Source organism: Zalophus californianus, chromosome 8 (genome assembly GCF_009762305.2).
Source record: "Zalophus californianus isolate mZalCal1 chromosome 8, mZalCal1.pri.v2, whole genome shotgun sequence".
NCBI lineage: Eukaryota > Metazoa > Chordata > Mammalia > Carnivora > Otariidae > Zalophus > Zalophus californianus.
In genome coordinates this window covers 81519692-81539725 of record NC_045602.1, presented here as the reverse complement: position 1 = coordinate 81539725, position 20034 = coordinate 81519692, and the positions used below count along the sequence as shown (strand labels likewise).

Genomic DNA, 20034 nt, shown 5'->3' with positions numbered 1-20034 from the left:
CTGGTGAGGGTATAAAATGGTACAACTGCTTGGAAGACACTTCAGTAGGTTCTTAAAAAGTTTGATATAAGCCTAACATATGACCCAGCCATTCCCCTCTGAGGTATTCACCCAAGAGGAATGAAAACATATGCCCATTCAAAGACCTGAACGCTAACTTTCTTAGCACCTTTACTCTGAATAGTCAAGAACTAGAAATAGCTGAAATGTCCATCAAATGTGAATGGATAAATAAATGGTGATATACCCATACAATAGACAACTACCATGTAATAAAATAATAACTATCAATTTATACCATATGAATGGATCCCAAAAAAATTATGCTGACTGAAAGAAGCCGGACTAAAACAAACAAACAAAGCCATCTCTTGATGGCTCTCAGCTATGGGTTCGTAACAACTACATTTAACACCTCTTCTCAATGAAAGCCAGGATCTCCCATCACACTCTTCAATCAGCAACAAAGTCGGAGGAGGCCTGGCCTTGACATTGGAGGCCTGGATTTTAGCTCCTGCTCTGACATTAGCTATGTGAGCTTGGACTCTTAGCCTCACTGTGCCTCAGTTTCCCAATCCGTAAATGAGAGAATGTACAGTACAGTTCTGGGATCAGGAGGCTCTCTGTTCTGGGATTCAACAGAAATAGGTGAGGGAAAAAAATGACTCTGTCAGGGAAGGTTCTTCATGTATTCTAAATAATAGGATTTCTCAGCAGACAAGAACACGAAGAAATGCTTAACTTACCGGCTTCCAGAGAAGAAATCAATACAGCTATGAAACAAACAAGCCTGAGTAACACTTTCATATTCTCCTGGAAAAGAGAGGTATGGACGTGAAACAAAAATAAAAATGTTACTATTCCAGAAAAATCTCTAAAACCATATACATTAACTCCCACCTGCCTCCACCCTCATCCCCAAGTCACAATGATGGGTTAGTCTCCCCACATCAATGTGATCATGCTTCTGGTCAGAATTGGGGACCTACCTCACAACAGTTAAGACTGCATTCCTTACATATCCTGTAATTCTGACATTTTATTCACGTAAATTGGCCTTCTCCCAAGTGCACCCAGATTAATTGCATTATTATCATATTTACTTTTAAACTATATTTCAATTATTAAAATAAGAAGTCTAGCAGCCTGGCTTATTAGCTCTTTCTGTAACTGTGTGGGTGTGTGTTTTAAGGCTCCATGATAGAGAGGCAGAAAATAAAGGATTAAATTATTTCCCAATGGCTGGTTCCAGGCCAATCAACTGCTCCTGTTAGTTTATCTAAAACAATATAAAGACACCAGGAAACTAAGTGAACAGGGCTAGCTGTTAGTTCATGCAATTACAAGGTCTGACTTGTCTGATTACTAAGCATGGGAGAAGAAAAGGAAGGTGCCAGAGTGAGTTTTATACAGATTCTATCTCAAGATGTAATTCTAAATTAATTGTGGGGAAATGCTGATTCATTACAGGTCCAAGGCAAATGGCCTGCTACCACAGGGCAGTGTGATGTCGGACACAACGCCTCCTAAGGCTTCAGTTCCCTCATACATACCCGTGGGCAAGGAGTCAGATGATCACTGAGCCATTGCCACTCCGATAGTCTATAAACATGGAAGCCAAGCCCCCTGGGTCCAGGTTTTGCTTTGCCTGCCCCAGAACTGCTCTGAGAAAAAGCAGGGGAGATAATGGCCCCTTCCTCTCAACAGGGGACCTTCTGAATCCAGATAAGTCCCCAGAACCTCAGGGCAAGGGGGGTCATCTCCTGGCCATGAGATGTGGTTAAGGGTCATATGTCCAAGGAAGGACAGTGGAAGGGAGGTTAAGATGCACCCGAGACTAAACTAACCATGCTCCAGACAAAAATTAACACAAACCCCACTAGCCACCCCCCCAAACAACACAGAAATTCCAAGGATGATGCCAAACCTGACTAGACTTGCACTGCCAATAGTTGAAAGGGTGGCCAACTGAGGAAGTCTCTCAACAGCATCTGTGTTCTGCTATATGCCAGGCAGAGTGCTAGTCCCACAGACAAAAAAATAATAATAATAATAATTAATGAAATAAAATAATAAAAACAAGAAGCCACCCTTCAAGATGGCCACAATTTAGGCATAAGCCCCATGTGATCACGGATGAGTCCCACACCCTCCCATCAATGGCACTGGATCAAAGCCCAGCTTCCATGCTTCAGTTCCCCATCTTAGCGGTATTTGTCATTGACAACTGTTGAGGGTGAAATGAATTGTCAGGTGTGAGGGGTGTAGAACCATCTGGCAAATGGTCACCCTCAAATGTTAGCTGTTATAATCACCCCCATGCTGATGACAAGTACAAGCTTTGGTGCAATGTTTCCAGATATCCATTCATTTCTTTATTCATTCACTGCTGAATTCAACAATTGTATACTGGATATTTACTACATGCCGTAGTAAATATCTACACGTGGCCCTGGGAACAAACAGGAATAATGACCCAGGGTCTGGCTCAAGCAGCTCATCAGCCAGCGGGGAAAGCGGGCAGGTCCACAGAGTTATCCGATGATGCGGGGGTGTCTATGGGGAGAGGAATGCCCAGGGCCCTAACTCAGCCTGGAGGAGGGGTTACCTGAACCTCATGAGGTGGTGGGGAGCATCTGGAGGAGACCAGTCCCAACCAGTTCTGGAGCATCAACCAAAGGTGGGAAGCCAAGAAGCAAAGCTGGGGAAGCTGACAGTGCCCAGAACACAGAGCCTGGCTGTGGAGTTGGGACAGCAATTTGTAGATGGCAAAAAAAGAGAATCACTTAAAGGTGTTAAGCCACAGGGTGGTGTACAATCAGATTTCGTAGAAATCTCGGCACCCATGTGGAATATAAACCGGAGACAAGAGGGTAGGCAGGGAGAGCAGGCTGCAGTGAAAGGGTGTCCAGATGAGAGAGGATGTGGCCGTGAGCCAGCCAGCAGTGAGGGATAGACAGAAAGGGGGCATATCTGAGACTCGCTCAGAGGCCAGCAAGAGGAGGGCTGAGGGAGGGCTGGGATGCAGCTGCCCCGATTCACTCAGACCAAGACCAGCGAGGGCCAAGCCAGGTAAGAGGGACATGTTCCAGAACCCACACTCCAGAGCCCGGGGAGATGACCCAAGGGTGTCACTCACAGCCCCACTGGGCTTGGGTCTGCTGGGGCTAGCTAGCAGTGTTGCCTCCGACAGAAATGGAGAATCCGAGTGTCAGCTGAAAGCTGACTGACACGGACACAGGGCCTGGAATGTGCTGGAACTGGACAGCACACAGTGCACTGGGAGCCATCAGCACACTGGTCATAGCCGTAGTGATTGGTAAGTGGCCCTCGGAAAGTGGGTGAGCAGTGGCCCTCAGTGGGGTCACCGACCGCTTCAGAAATCAGGTAAAACCATGGAGCTGTCCCAAAGGAAAGTGTACGGACAAACAGAACGTTCTGTGCGCAGTGAGAGAGACGCCAGAATCACCTGAAGCTGAGGTTGGAGGCTCCAGCCGTCTGTGAGAAAGCGCTGACGGAAGCAGCCCTGTTACCTTGGAGATGGCCCTTTCTTGTATGAAGTGCTCCTGCTTCTCAGGACCGAGTCAGCATCCTTGAGGGGCAAGTCTACCTGGGGAAGGAGGCACACATGCCAGCGTGAGCTTCAGTGAGGAAGCTTCCAGCTACCGACTACTGCCCAGACCTCAAGAGGTGTCCAGAAACAACCAACACAAGCTGACAAAAATGAGTCACATGTTTAAAGAGCACTATGTTCCACAGTCCTCTGAGACAACTGTTTCAGAAAATCGAATCACAGGGGGTCAGGAATACCAAGAGGTTGACGACCACCATCTCTTTTGGAATAAGCACACATAGCCTGGCACTTCGCGGGGCCCAGGCAGAAAGGTGGAACCACCCACGGGCATCTCGCCACTTTATGCCCTTAGGGAACAGAGCTCAGAGAGAGAACCAGATGTCAGGGAAAAAAAATGAACAGGCCCTTTATAAGAACAGGCACGCTGTGAGTGCTCGGGCTTCCTTCTGTCAAGCACACTGATACACCTGCATTCCAAATTACAGAATCTGAAAGAACTTCCAAAAAGCTGAGCTGAGATGTGTCCTTGTTGTGTCCTGCAGACATCGCACCATCCATTCCCTGGTTTTTACAGTTTACTTTTGATATTTCGGAGTCTGGTATTTGTTTCAGGTCTGATTCATTTCCTGAGGCCTTTGCAATTGCTGGTAAGGCTGAAGCATAAGGCCTTTTAATGCCCGATCCATAAAATAGCCTGACTAATGCAACACCAAACACTCTGCTTGGATTAAACGGACCAACTAGCACCCGATCATTCATGTCAGATTTATGGGAGGGTACACAGCCCATCATTAAGGGATCAGAGGCACAGAGGCTAATCCACATGAATCATAACACAAAACCAAAGACTCCCTGGTCTTCCCGTCCCCTGTCCGAAGCACAGTGCCCTCCCCACCTCCATCAGTGTGGCCCAGAAATGAGCGCAGCTTGGGGTGGGGGGACTTGTAGGGAGAATGTCAGAGAAATGAATAGGGTGGGGAGGGGGAAGAAGGATAGGCAAGAGGAATGAATTTATTTGGAAAGTCCGGGAAACCTTTTGCAGAGTTGACTTCCCAAGTCCCCCAAAAACCACTTCACTTTCCCTCTTCCTCTTTGCCCCAGAAAGTTTTTAAAAGAACTTTTATCTTCACTGTCTCTTTTTCCCATCCTCTGCTACTGGGTTCACGGCTTCCTCTCCTTGCCCATCTGCAAGCATTCTGCCATTCTCCCTCCATGGCACCTCCACAGGGCTCCCCAGGCCTGTCACTTGGTTCTACCCTTTCCAGTCAGCCCGCTTCTTCTGTGACTTCCCACCAGCTCTGAGCTGATTCTGATCTGAGGCCTTTCCCGGGGGCCCCTGTAGACACCCCCTTCCTCCACAGCCAGGAGCAGCAAGTCACATAGGTTCTCCCTGGCCCAGGGCACCTGGTGCCTCAGACCTCTGGCTCTGGCACCCACGGCTCCCCTGGGGGCTGGCCTTCCCTAACTGGGCCAGGAGAGAAAGGTACAGAGAAGATCACCTCCCTCTCCCATACTCTTGTGAAGAGGGCCCCCATCCTATTCAGCCTGCATTGTGGTCAGAGCTCAGGAAGGCAGGGAAGGAGGGAGAGAGGGAGGGACCCGTCTACCCAGCATCTTCACATTAGACTACACAAGGCCAAAAACCTGGCCTCGAATCAAGGGGAGAAAGGATGGAGTATGGGTACTGAGTGTGAGTCAGAGAACAGAAATGCGAGGGGAACCATTATGGGGCCGGGAATGGCACTGGAAAAGGAAGACTACTACTTCAGGGGTTACACAAAGGCTGCACAGCCAGGAAGCCAGGGAGGACGCTGAGGAGGAGCAGAAGGAGCAGAACCAGACACGGGACATGACTCCCGCCGGGAGGGATACCGGCTAAGCCAACCTCCCTTGTCCAGAGGCCACGGAGCGAAAACCTGCTGCGACTTTTGAAATCAGTTTACAAGTAAAATTCAAAATGTTTTTAGAAAGTATTGACAATAAGAAACATTACAGATTTACTCCACTGTGTTATTGTGCAGATGAATTTTCCTCCACCTAAAATGAAAGGATGAAGGAAGCGGAAAGGATTAATGCTCCCAAAAATTAACACACCGCTCCTTTCCTACCCTTACATGCAGTGATATCTGTATTACATATGAAATTTCCCACCCTGCCTACCATCCCTTCCAGAGTGGATTCCAGCTGGGGTGCAGCGGCCCAGGGACACCGAGCTACCGACGCCCGACCGGGACCCAGAATGACAGGCGGCTCGGCTGGCCACCCCCCTGCCCCTAGCAGCCTAGCCCATTCGCTGCAGTGCACTGGGGTGGGAAAACAGGAAGCAGAGCTTTCTATGACAATCACATGAAAAAGCGAGCCATTGTGAACTTCCCAAGTACAGTTCCCCTTGCTTTTTGGTGATTACAACGTATCTGGAAACCGGTACACACCATGGCTCTGTGGCACACGATGGATACATGCGAAGCCTCTTGTTTATTACAGAGAAAGTGGCAACGTGACCGTGAGGCATACAGCAATGTCCTACTAGACCTAGCACGACCGACTTCAGCAGGAGCTCAACTACAGAAGCACAGACGGGAGTGTAAGAATTAACGATGGACGTGCAGGCTCCTCAGCAGAAGCCCTGCTTCATCTCCGAGAGCTGTCCTGTCCGGCTCCAAGGAACTCCATACCCCGTGCAGATACAGGAAAAGTTGACAGCTGAGGGATGGAGGGACAGTCACCAGAACCCAAGAGGCTTCCCCAAGGCCCAGGGCCCCGGTGCAGAGGGAAGGAGAGGTCATTCCCACGTTGTGGCCATGGTGCATCTATTAACGCCTTCTTATTCTTGAAGAATTTCCCACAACCTTGAGGAATTTCCTTCTTATTCCTGAGGAATTCCCCCACATTGTGTGTCTCGCCTGCCAGTCCAGAAGCCAGGCACAGGACAGAGGTGGCACGCATCAGACACACCCCAGACCTCATGAAGACATATGCACTGTGTGGGTCCACTTCTGGGGAGGGGGTCAGCAGGCACGTGGCTCTGGGAGCATGGACTGTCCCACACAGCATCTGCATGGAGCAGCCCCTCATGGGGCTTGTGCTCTTCCTGTCCACGTTAACCTCCCAACTGGACTCCCTGGATGGCCCCCCCGCTCGGTCACGTATCATGAGGGGCCCTGAGCGTGCATACGGGTAGACATCCCGCTCCACACATCCAAGTCTACCCTCCCCCCGCCCATACAGCCCGGGCCACTCAGCAGATCAGGGAGGCATAGCGGCGGGAGTCCATAGGGGAATGACCTAAGAAAGAGACCTATAGATAAGCTCTGCCCAGGCTCTTTGGACAAGGAATTTCCAGGGTCCCGGGTACCTGGATTACGGCCAGGCTGGTGGGCACAGGCTCCAAGGAGGCACATCCTTTTAGCCCCACAGACTCCTGGCCATGCTGAGGCCCGCGGCTGGCTGAGAAGCAGCACAGGACCCTCTGAAGTACAGGGCCTGGATGAGACCCCTCTCACCTGGCTCTAAGGGAAATTCTGCAGGAGCCACACCTCGGTAGAAACCCAAGAAGAAAGGGAAGACAACAGCAGAAGCCTCCTCCTCCTTCCAGGGACCTGAAGGGCCCCACGTCTGAAATTTAAACGGAAATCCTACTGGCAGTTTTCACATTTCCACCGCCTACCCGCTCACTCTTCACACTGAGTGCCTCACAAATACATACACAGCCTCGTTTAATATGACTTCTCATCCCACGCACTATTCAACATTGAGTAAAACTGAGGAGGGACTGTTCCCTGAAAGAAGCAAAGATGAAAGCAGGTTCTTCAGCCTTTTCTGAATTGTCACACCTCCACGTGAACCATCGTGAACACCTATGGGGAGCGGGGCATGGTATTAAAATCAAGCCTGTAATTATGATCTTCACCTGTTATAAGGACTCAAATGGCAATTAAACAGTCTCCAGTATCGTTAAGACCAAAAATGTCAGTTTTCAAGACAAGGTGTAAAGGAACTTACTCATAAAGCCATAGAACCACGTGATTGTGGAAGATTCTTTAGAATTCTGGGCTTACACAAGTCCCTGTTTCTTAATCTAGAATCTGCAAATCCCCAAGGGGAAGCTGTGTTCAGCCAGGGAACTCAGAGTCGAACTTCCTGGGGTACTGATTTGACTCAAGGATTTTCTGGGCAGAGTCATTTTTTATATTAGAGAAAACACTGCTATATTATGAAATGGAAAGAAAAATCTCCCAGAGGTAAAACATGAGTCATCAAAGAACTAGCCCTGAGGGTGAGCCACTTTGGAGTGCTAGCCTGAGCATTCACTTTTCATTTCCCAAGAGGAGTCCTTTGGTGGTAAAATCTGGGAGGCACTGCCCTACACAGACAACAATCATCTCTACCCAGTCCCAGTCACGGGAAATGGAACCATGGGGGCCACACAACGTCACACCCATGGGGCCAGACAGAGCAACCTCGCCCTAACACTGAGGAGGCCCCCCAGGATGGCTCCACACTCGAGACATGGAAGGAGAACCAGGGTGCGGACACAGAGGAGTCTGGGGGTCACCACGGTATGATACGACTATTTCCCTTCTGCAGAGAAGAGTGACACATACCCCACCACACACAGACATCCTAAAACCCCACCGTGTGTTCGTTCAGCATGGCTATCCCTGATCTTCCCCCAGAGAAAAAGTTATACAGAACTATGAACAAACAAAACCACTCCCATGACGGAGGCAACAGAAACACTCATCATCTCGGAAGGTCTGAGAAACACTGAAATTTTGGCGATCTTCTTATCAGACGATCCAAAAGCCTGGCTCACAGCAGATTCATCTGGCTTATTTACTCACGCAAACAAGGCAAGGAAGGTTTTCTAATCATCAAAGGCTATCGTGCACAGGGATATGGAGATAAAGTAAAAATAGCCACAGAGGTTTTAGGTGTTGCTAGGCAGTCTAAGTTGTTCAGCTATGACAAGGCACAAAGCCACCAGATTGGTGGTTTCACATGCGTTTTAACAGCAAAGGGAAAAATAAGGCACAGAGGGGCAGGATTACCATTACCAGAGGGCCACAGACAGGAATGGGCCAGACCCAAGCCTCTTGATGGTTGGACTGAATTTTAACACAGGGTCTGTTTCTCCACAACGAACCTGCTAGGACTCCTGGATCACAGCAACCAGACCCGGTGATGGGAAAGGCCCTGCTCTCCCGTCCCTTGTCCCCTCTCAAATGATCTGCCTGACCCCGTCGGCCCTCTGGCACGGCTCCAGTTCCGCTTGCCACAGCCTCCATACTGAGTCCTGCCTCCCAGGGCTTGTCCCCAAGCACTGCCCGCCGGTCCAGTGACAACAGCTCCGTTTCAAAGTGAGAGTTATGGGTACTCAAGGCGGACTAGACATTCTCTGTACGAATTTTTCTTTGTCTTCACTCCTCTGGATTTTTTTTACTGAGATATAATATGCACACGGTGAAACACACAGTAAGTCTTAAGTGTAGAATTCCATTAACCGTGACAACTGTATACCCCAGGAATACCCCATCAAGATACAGACCATTTCTATCCTCCCCTAAAGAGTCTTTGTGTCCCTTACTAGCCACCCTTCACGGCGCACGGCCCCACTGTTCTGATTTCTATCACCACCAATATGACCCCGTGTAACAGTCAACAGGAGTGCACTCCGGATGGCTGGCTTACACCCCATCCGCGCCCTGCTGTCAGGGTGCACAGTGGCATTAGGGCTTTAATCACTTACTACCAAGTGATGAGGGGAAACCCCTGGTTCTCAAAGGGGCTGGAATGGCTGCTAAGGGAGCACTTTTGAAAGTATGGAGAAGGGGACACTTTGGGTGATCACAACAAAGCGTTGAGTAGTAGTCACTTCCAGAACAACACAGGGCAGTTCCGCAAGGTAAAGACTGTCTCTTGTCCTGCATGACCTCCAAGCCGTGCACGTCATTTATCATTTGGGGAGCCTAGTTCCTAACTCCATCTACACTTATACAGAATATTTATTGTTGGCACACTTTTCAGACATACTGAATTTTCCAGAAATGCGATTACTGTGAAAACAGAGAGGACCGGCTTTGACTACCATTTAGACCTTAGACCCTGAGCAAAAGTCACTCATCATTCAGGGGTACTTGCATCCCTACCAGAATGTCTCTGTTCTGGACCACACTTGGAGCCGTCCCCTGCGATGTTATAGTCCAGTCTCCATAACGCATTTAGTGGCTTCACTGGGTTCTAGTTTGGCTCTGCCCAAGCATCCAACCACATAGTGATTCTTTACATCTAGCTATTATACTGATTAGCTGGAAATTCCGTTGCGGGTAAGCTTTCTTATATTGTTTCAGAATTGCAAATATTTGCATTAAAATAATGGGTAGCGGATTCTGGATGAGCTGAGAAGCCCTGATTGAAGCAACAGCATGTTGAACTCAGGGTCAGGAGTCATGGGCTGTATCTGCCGGGGTCCCTACATTCTCTGGTTTGGGAGGCCACACATGGAAGAACTTGGGGTGCACAAGCCACCTCCCCCATTTCCTACTAGCACCCTAAGTCCACCTGAAACTCGGTTACCCAACTGCACTGGCAATGGGGAATCATTTCAAGAGACAGACTAAAATTGCTCTTGGCACCTCCTAAACCGGGACCTGCAGGGGAAAGTTCCCACTCTTCTCCGTCCCGGGAATTCTCTCACTTCTCCTGAGCACCTCCTTTACATCTTGAAGACACAGACGGCTGTGCCCCACCAGGTTCCCCCTCTCCCACTTCTGGCAGGAAAGTACATCGGTGTTGTCAACATTGGCTCCACGCTAGAACCACCTGAGGGCTTTAAAAATACCAGTGTCTGGGCGCACCCCCAGAGATGCTAGTTTGTTTGCTCTGTGGTCAAGTCCTGCCATTTCTCATCAGAGCTCCTCAGGCAATGCTAAGGTATAGGCAAGGCTGGGGCACCGGCTTACTTCCCTATTTGCAGGCCCAACTTGGCAACTCTGCAAATATATAGTTCATGAAGGTTTACGTTTGACGCATTTCTAGACTCATTTCAGGGGACACTTCATCTCCACTCTTGGTTTTCTTTCATCCGATTTTTAATCTATGGCACCTTATAAATCCTTTCTGGAACAGGTAGGAATGGAAAAAAAAAAAAAAGCCTCCGCTATTTGGCCACGTGTATGAGAAGAGACAGCACAGAGTTCAAAAGTATGCAGGTTGATGTATTGTATGGTGACTAACATAACATAATAAAATTAAATTAAATTTAAAAAAAAAACAAATAGGTATGCAGGTGAACAGGGACCTTCGGAAACCCCAGGCCCTTTCAACACTTGGTGGGATCACTCTGGGGCCAGGGCTCCTCCACACACTCCCAAGTGCTGAGCATGACCTGGAGGCTGCAGCACATTTCCTGGGATGGGCAAGGGTGCAGAGAGCGAGGCACAAAGCTGCTGACGGAACAGAGGCTGCAAGACCGCCTGACCTCCTGGAAACCTCAAATAAAGGAAAACACAAACCCAGTTCCTATGCACAGCAGTAGATAGGGAACATCATGGGGCTGGACCACGGCCAGTGAGTCCCAGTGCCTCCTGAGGCCTGCTTCCTTCAACAGGCAAGTTCACAGTGGGTCCATCATGTAGCAGAATCTCTGTACCTGCCTACCCCTGTGTTATGGTAGTTTCACTGCAATTGTCCAGCTTTGCCACACGGACTAATGAGAAGCTCTTGTTGACAACATCTCTACCTGCTTCCAGGTGGACGCCCATTTCCCACCAATGCATCCCAACCACAAGTTTTCCATCTTCCCTGATCCGAGGGCACAGCCGAGCCCTAGAGTATATCTCAGCACCCCTGCCAATCCTTAGGAACCCGGGAGCCATATCTGTGTCCATTACCTTTCTGCCCTCTCCACTGGAGATACTGAATGGTTTCCTGCCTGTGGGCAGCCAAGGTGTCCACACCCTATTCAAAGAGGCAAAGTTCAAAGAAACTCCTTATGCAGAGAGACTGCAGTTGTGCTGGGACTTCACCAAGAGGATTCATGTCCATTAGAGGGCAGGGATTTGCATCTGTCCTGTTTGCTGCTCTAGCCTCAGTTCTTGGAATAGTAGATATTCAATAAACATTTGTTAAATAAATAAGTGGATCGAATTTTAAACAGTGTTTCGCCAACAGTGAAAGATTTACGCAAAAGATCCTATTAAAAAAAAAAAAAAAAGGCCATAAAGAAAGTCCTTGCCACATTACGCCACACAGGGCTGAGTAGAGCCTATTAAAAAAAGGAGGCTGTAGTTCGGCCATGCATAGGTCATATGAGAATTCAGGTCAAACGTTCTTTCTGGAACCACATGGAGGCTACCCAAGGGTGGACAGGTGCAAGTGATGCTCCACACGCAGTACAGTGGCAGCTAGCCAAATAAGACAGAAAATAAGGGGTTCCACATCCCTTCACTCATCAAATCCCATCCCAAAGGCCCCCCGTTTTTGTCTAGTACAAAACATAATACAGGATATGAATACAGAATATTAAATGAAATAGTAAATAGGATATTAAATGAGAAATTAAAAGCAGTCAAGAGAGAAAAAGATGCCCACAACTGCACATAAACTAGGTGGGGAAAGGGGCAGCAAACTTTCCCAGCACTACCCGCACCCCCCACCGACCCCCCACCCCTCGCCCCACTGCATCCCCTGGCTCCCCTCAGTTCACCAATATTCATGGAGTTCCATTTGATACATTCACCTTCCAGAAGCTTGGTACCAAGTCAGGGTAACCCAGACAGCACCTTCCAATGCTGAATGGATCTCAGCTCCCCTTTTCTCCACGGCATCCGTGGCCGAGACTTCCCTTACTCGGTTCCTAGGCTGTGGAGCTAAAACCCCTAGGACATGCCCCTCTGAGGAGCATCTCCTGCCAGTGGGAATCACTGGGGACAGCCTGTGGGCAGCCAGGGTGCCCACACCCTATTCAAAGAGGCAAAGTTCCTGGCAGGAATCTGGGCACCCTCAGCAGCACAGAGGATAAAGCCCTGGTAGGCACTGACCCTGGGAGCCATCGTGCGGTAAAGCAGAAGGCATAGGTTTGGAGTCCAGAGGGTTCAATCTCCTTCTGGGTGCCAGTCTAAGCCTCTGCTTCACTCTGCTGTGGAAGGAAAGGGATAATAGCCTGTCTCTCCAGGACTGCTGGGGGGGATGAAAGAGAAATGTAAAGGGCCTTATAAACTGTGAGGTACTGGCCCTGCCTGCTGTGAATGTCTTCCGCATGTCTGTTTGTAGCTACACTCAGCATCAGCACACACACACACACACACACACACACACACCCTGGAACAACCTCCAGGACCATCGCAAATTCGCTCCCAAAGGGATTTGAACAACTCTTATTCCGGCTTCACACAGGAATAGAAACAAACAAAACCCCACAGATTTCACCGCCATCACCTTCTTCCACAACAAACTGACAAGCAAGGGTGCGCGGTCGGTGCGGAGGGGAAAGGTGTCAAAGCCACGGCGGGTACCCCCAGCCCCGACCGCCTGCCCCGCCAACCCCGCACACTGCACTTTCCTCCTACCTGAGCGAGCCCCCGACGGCCCCGGGCCCAGCGCGACAGGGCGAGCGCCCCGGGAGCCGGGCGAGGGGCTCCGGGGCTCCGGGGCGCGGGCGCGCGGCGGTCACATGCCCGGGCTGCTGGGGGCGCCGGCCGAGCGCGCTCCCGCCCCTCCCGGCCGCCGCCGCCGCGCGCTCCGGGACGGCTCCGGGGTCCGGGCGCGGGCGCGGGCACGAGCAGGAACCGCGCCGCCCTCGCGCGCGGGAACTGCGGGGCGCGGCTCTTGCTGCGCCGGGGCTCGGGCTCGGGCTCCCGCTCGGGCGCCGCGGGCGGGGACGGACGGACGGACGGGGGCGGGCGGAGACGCCAGGGCGGGCTGGGCCCGGGAGGGAGCGAGCTGGCCGGGTGCCCCGCGCCTACCCGGAGGAGCCGAGGAGCCGAGGAGCCGGCGACGCCGCCCTGCCCCGCGTAACCCCGCGGGCCCGGAGTCCCCGCACCACGGAGGGGCAGCGACGGTGGTCCCACCCGAAGTGACTTGGGACGACTCACCGGGACATCGCAACCTGGCTACCACCCAACAGCGGGGTCCCTGGGCATGAGTTGGGCGAATCGAGCTCGCGAGCCACCACTGGGCTTTCAGGCCCCACACTTTCCAGCCAAAGAGACAAGACAGTGTGGGTCAGCCACTGGAGCCTTGAGGCCTGGCCCTGGCTCTCTCGCACTGGCTTTGTGACCTTGCAGGACTCACTAACTTCTTGGGACCTCCGTTTCTTCTGTGAAAAAGGATCGTCGCAGCACCCATCTCATGGGGAGATGACGCAAATTAATACTGTAAACCAGGGCCAAGTACGGGGTTGATACAACACAGGAGTCACCTGCTATTTGTTATTATGTGCCCAGATGAAAAAGCAGCTTACAGGTCGTACAGTCTTGATACCAGACTTCTTGGCCAGACTGGGTATTCTTTTCAGCTTAAAACCCACTTACTCCCATCCACTGGTTTTGCACATGAGAACCAGTACTCAGAGGAATGCAATGAATGGCCAGGATCCTGCGTGGACCTTGGTGGCGGAGGGAAGGACGCTGGGGTACCAGTAGTGGCTGCCTTGGGCTCTAAGCCCAACAGCCAGGGGCTTGGAAGCAGGTTTTCCCTTTCCACTCTGCACCTCCAGCAAGTGACCAGCCCCTGACTTGTTTTGAGGACTTAATGAGCCATCTTCCTCTGAGGAAACATTGAGTAGATGATAATGCCTTCCTTCCTAATAGAACTCACACACTCCCTTCCTATATCCCTTCCAGGCTGGGCAGGTGCTGGTTTCCCTAACCCGTCCCTTGATAGCTCTGTCAGAAACCCAAGAATTGAGACAACCCTGGCCTCCACTGGCCCAGATAAAGAAACCAGCAGCAATAACTCATCAATCTTAATGCTGCCTTGTGGCCTGGTATGATGACAATTTTTCTTTCTTTCTTTCTTTCTTTTTTAATTTTATCTGGTTCCAGCGCTTGCATCTGGTTCCTCTTTCTCCAAGGAACGGGCTCAACTCTGGGGCCAGTAATATGATATTGGGAGAATTCATCAGATGTCCCCATCTCTTTAATATTCCTTTTTAGAGTGTGGTTCTTGAAACCTTGGGATCACCAGGAGAGAGATCTAGACCACTGATGCTCAGATTAGTCACATGAAAATCTCTGGGGCTGAGGCCCAAATGTGAGTGTTATTAAAACTCCCAGGTGATTCCAACGTGCTGCCAGGGTTGGGAACAACTGTTCCTCTAAGCCCAAGGCCCCATCGTCATGGCCTTACTGTGAATCCTCCACCGGAAGCTACAATAAGCAGGCCAGGCTCAATGCTGCAGAACTAGCATTGTTGGTGAATATAAACACATCTCACCATTTCTATAGTGAAGGTTTTTAAACAGTTTACAAGTCGAAAGTAAAATTGGCCTTTGCAATCATGTAGAAATTAAAATTATACTTTTCCTTGTTTTTTTTTCTTTATATTCTGATGCTTCCCACCCACCCCTACCCCAACCATCCTGCTAGACACATAGGCCCCTAGACTCAGATAGGACACTCAAACACCCCTCTAATATGAGGATGGGTTTTGAAGACCTCCCCTTCTCACCTATAACTACTGTCCTATCTGGCACCTTGAATTCACCTCCTCCCTCACTCAGCCGTGCCGACCACTTTCCCCCACTTCTTCTTCCCTTTGTTTCATTTCCGGGGTAGCTAATGTGTCCACCTGCCCTGCTTCATCCTGGAGTTGGAGACTCACGAGGTGGAGATTGTCACCCCTCTGTACTCTGGTCTCAGCACCATGCAAATGCTCTGAATGCGAGTGTGTGAGACGTACCCCTTCATGAAGGTGATGTCAGATGTGTTTGACAAAAACTTACGAGAAACAGAAATAACATCGAGAGTCTCGTGACACAATCTAGAGTGTGTGTCCCTCACTACCCTTCCCTCTCTGAGACTCCGAGGTGGTGTCACAGGCCATCAGGACCATCATAGCAAAGCCCTGTGTCCCGAGTGGTCTGTGCCAAGGGGCAGCTATGACCTCAGAGCTGCCTGGGCCCTGAGGACAGGCTGTTTCACAAACGGTGACGCAACACTCCCAGAGTGTTCCGAGTCCCCAGCACCTCCAAAGGGACTGCTAAGGGGTAAGAAGGCCAACACTGAGAGCAGCCCTTGCAGCTGGGGACACCGGGGCAAGCGTGATCCCAGCTGGGATCGTTAAGTCCAGAAGGTGACCTATGGACAGAAACCCTCCCCAGACACCAAGACAAGCTGTGAGCCGTCCATGCCCTTCACCTCCACCACCTCCAAAGAACCTCAGTTACAGTCCAGAAGGACAAAAGGGTTTGGGAAACGAAAGGATTCTGAATAGAGGAGACGGACTCTCGAGCCCGTGGAGACTAAACAACTCTGAACTGGCAAGACTTTTTTTTTCTGGTGCTAGAGATGGAAATGAGGATCCATGGGCTAAGTTGACTTCTGTTGTGGAAAATAAAATTATATCTTTGCACACAGGGCCTCTGTGATTCTTGCTACGCCTATTTTTTGTTATTTATAGAACTGCCAGTAACTGCTCACAGAACCACAGTGTTCCCTGAGAGATTTAAAAACCACTGTCCTACATGGACTTCCTTCTACAGCCTTGTTTTGCGTTCCTTTCACACATTTTCCACCTCCTGACCTCCAAATAACCACTTTTTCAATCTGTGTCTCTTAGTACCTCCCACTATTGCCACTTCTCAGTTTTAATTGGCTCAACACTGTCCCTTTTCCAAGCAGTTAGATGTGAGTTTCTCTGATCGTCTTCCCGTTCAAATCCCTCCGCTTTTGCAAGACCTTTCCCTGTCAGAAAGCTGCATGTGACTTCAAGATGGGAGCGGAGGAGAAAGTGAAGAATATCATAAAGTTGCCACCGGCAATAAACTATTTAACTTCCTTTATGAGAGGAGGATGAAAAGATGGATGCGGCCGGCAGCCCCGCCAACTTCTCGCCCTAATTGCGGCTTTAATCTTGCTCAGCGAAAGCAACTGAGTGCAAGCGACTTCTTGCACCTGGTTTTTTCCATGCTAACAACACAGAAACAGCACAGCAAGTGCCAGAGACCCAAAGACTCAGCGGCTTCTAAGAACAGCTGTACCTAACGGAACCAGACTGGTGGCCTCTTTCTTATGCCAGATCCTGATTCGATCATTGGTTCAACAAATGAAAATCAAAGCACCAATAACCAAACCACCCATCACCAACCAGAAGGCAGCCGTGACCAGCTTCCCACATCATCTGAGAAGGGCCTATTGAAGCTTTTGTCCTCAGTCATATACAAGACACATAACAGAAGCACTGCCTTCCTTAAACTCATCATTAAACATAACATAAGTACTGCCTGCCTTAAACGCCTTCCCTGGTATTTCTACACGGTCCCACCATCTTTGGTTCTCTGCAAGTTTCCTGTAATTTGTCTCATGTTTGTCACTTTCTCTTTTCCACAAGCACCTTCCAAAATCCAGGTTCATGTTGCAGCCTTTCAATTCTTCGATCCTCTCCAAATATCCCTGTCAATTTGTTTTCTCTGAATGGTTCCCTTTTAATATGATCACTGTGGTAGATTTAAGATGGCTGCAACTTCTTTGCTTCTCCAATCAAGAAGTGAAGTCTAATTTCCCTCCCCTTGAATCTGGGCTGGTCTTGCTGCCTTATTCAACCAATTTCAACCAATAGAATGAGGTGGAATTGACTTTTTGGGACTTTGGAGGCCAGATCATCAAAAACCTTTCAGCTTCTTCCTAGGTTTCTTGAAACACTTACTCTTGGTGCCCAAAGCTCTCAGGTAAGAGGTGTTACTACCCTGAGATTGCCACACTATTAGAAGTTCTAAATCACATGGAGGTCACACGGAGGCACTCTAGTCCACAGCCCCAGCTGACAGCCAGAACCAACTCCCACCATGGGAGAGCACCATTTTGGATGTTAAGCCAGCCAACCCTGGTCAGCCGCTATTTGACTGTATCCACAGGAAAGTCTCCAAAGGAGAACCACCCAGCTGAGTCCCATAAACCCCAGAACCATGAAAAACAAAATAGTACATTGTTGTTTTAAGTCACTGAGTTTGTAACACAATAATAGGTAAGCAAAGCAGTGACCCTACTCAGGAATGTGTCACAACTCTCTGTTGGCCCGTCCTGTACCATACAGAGTCAGCTGAGCATGCAAGGTCTCTTTGAATTAAAATGACACCTAGCCTCCTTCCTCCAGCATCACCTCTGACCACTGCCCAGTTACAGACTTCCTGAAGATTGTGATTATGACTATCTCACCAGCAAATAAAGGGAAAATGAGAGTTATGGGATCATCAAACAGGCTTAGCTTTAAATATGCTATTTTGAGTAAAAGAAATAGCTATAACCTTGTACTTTGCAGCAAGTGCTAACTGCAAGAATGATTTAGTTTCTAGTGTTGTTAATCAATGGTTTTCCAAAAAACAGAGAAACCCAGGAGAAGTAAGCCTCTATAGACAAAGGTACTTGGACAAGTAAAGAGCAGGCCACTACTTCTGACAATAGAAGCAAAAGAAAAATCTGGCCAGACTCAAGAGTGCCATATTTGTTGAATCATTTTTTTAATGTCCAAAGATTATGTTAACACCCGTTCCATTCTTTTGTTTTTCCTCACAACAAACAATTTGGCCACAATTCAGCAGCAGGTGGACTATTGTCCAATAGTAATTACTATTTCCCATGACTGCCCTTAGGATGGGAGCTGGGAAAATTCTCTGTCTTGGGTCCAAAGGTTGAGAGAAGAGGCAATAATACCACTGATTCCTTCTTTGCCTCTTGCATACTCATAGGAAAATAACTGAATTAGGAGCCTGGGTGGTGGGTGTTGAGCTGTTCCTACTCTGGGATAGTTCGACCTAATGAGCTTGGCTTACAGTCTAGAACATAGCTGGTATTGTTCTCATAGGAGGCCAGTGCTGCTGGGCTTCTGAGTCCTCCTGAGAGTGACAACGGTAGAAGCCTATAATATCATTTCCGCCAAAAATGGCATAAAAGATTTAGGATCCAGACTAGACCAGACTTCGGACAGGAGACGCAGAAGCTCCCCTGAGTGTGACTTATGCGTAGCTCTCAGGAGGTGGGTCCGAGGACTCCCTCTTGTATTCTTCTAGATCTGTGTTATCCAATACATGGGACCTCTAGAAACATGAAGCTATTTAAATTATTTAAAATTAAATAAAATTAAGAATTCAGTTCCTTAGTTGTACTAACTCTACTTCGGGAGCTCAATAGCCACACATCACTAGTGACTACCATATTGGATGCACAGCCATAGAACATTTCCATCACTGCAGAATGTTCTATTGGACACTGCTACTCTAGAGCCTAGACAATTCAAGGCTTCTGGACTAGAGGGTCCTTCTCCGGCATGCTAGTTTTCATCCAAAATAAACAATCTGCTCATTTTAAATCTATACCTAAGCAAGAATCTTCTTCACACCTTCCTCTTTTCCTTCCAATCAACCATGTCATCGCTCAGTCTATCTTTCATTGCTCAGCTAAATCACACCAGAGCACATGTTTTCTCCATATTTTATGTGCTCATTTTTCGTAATTACTTTACATTCGTCAATATAATGCTCTGCCATAATGGTTTCATGTCTATATTTTTATTTTTCTAATGAAAATAAACATAAGAGCCTCAAGGACAGGAACCATATATTAAGGAAAGAGTGGATCTTTCCATCCCCTGTCCCCAAATACTTATATACAGCCCTGAATGTCGGAAGTAGTCAACCGACCAGGTAAGGAGGAGAGTGCAGAGAAATTTTTTATGGTAAGTGTCACCCCAAACTTTTGCTACACCCACAATGATTTCTAGCAGAGGAAACACAAGGTCATAAAATCAGCAACAAGATATTTATTACTTTTCAATTTAAAAAAAAGAGAGAGAGAGAGACCAAAGATTTAAAATACAATTATGTTAGCATTGTAAAATCTTACCACACTACATTTTTGTCATTCCTTTTTGTTATTCTCCAAGGGGGGGAAAAATCATTTATAGTGCTTTGCCCTATTGCTTTGACATATTAACTGTGTGCTTGTCAAGTAACTTGGCGATTTCCCAATCTGGACATCAAAATAATGACACAGAGAAAGAGTCTCAGAGAAGGTGCCCAAAGAGAAGAGGTGTAGGTGGCACCCAGAGTCCAGGCTTTCCTAAGAGTGTGAGAAACATAAGTGCGTAAGATTTTGAATGCAAAGAAAAGCCCTAAGCTGTCCCAGGAAAAGGAGAGGAAGTCGAGAATAAAACACAATGCATAGAAAGTATTGGACACTTTCTCCACTTTCCCTGCTGTGTGGAAGTAGTGAAGTAGGTACCTGGAGGCCCCAGTAAAAGACAGC

The 20034-nt window shown here is 48.8% G+C and overlaps 1 protein-coding gene across 14 annotated transcripts in view; it reads right to left on the bottom strand.

Moving 5' to 3' along the window:
* IL1R1 (interleukin 1 receptor type 1) overlaps positions 1–20034 on the bottom strand; it is a 69769-nt gene that overhangs the window by 19267 nt on the left and 30468 nt on the right. For 8 of the 14 annotated variants that reach the window (XR_003524904.1, XM_027624019.2, XM_027624026.2 and 5 more), the window contains exon 2: positions 747–813. Coding sequence is in view for 13 of the 14 variants with exons in the window: in XM_027624019.2 (XP_027479820.1) it covers positions 747–813 (67 nt within the window). In the remaining variant the exon portion in view is untranslated. Of the gene's footprint in view, positions 1–746; positions 814–1927; positions 2021–3469; positions 3611–13143; positions 13282–20034 lie in introns of those variants that run through there. The other 6 variants (XM_027624021.2, XM_027624020.2, XM_027624022.2 and 3 more) reach the window with 6 other exon arrangements.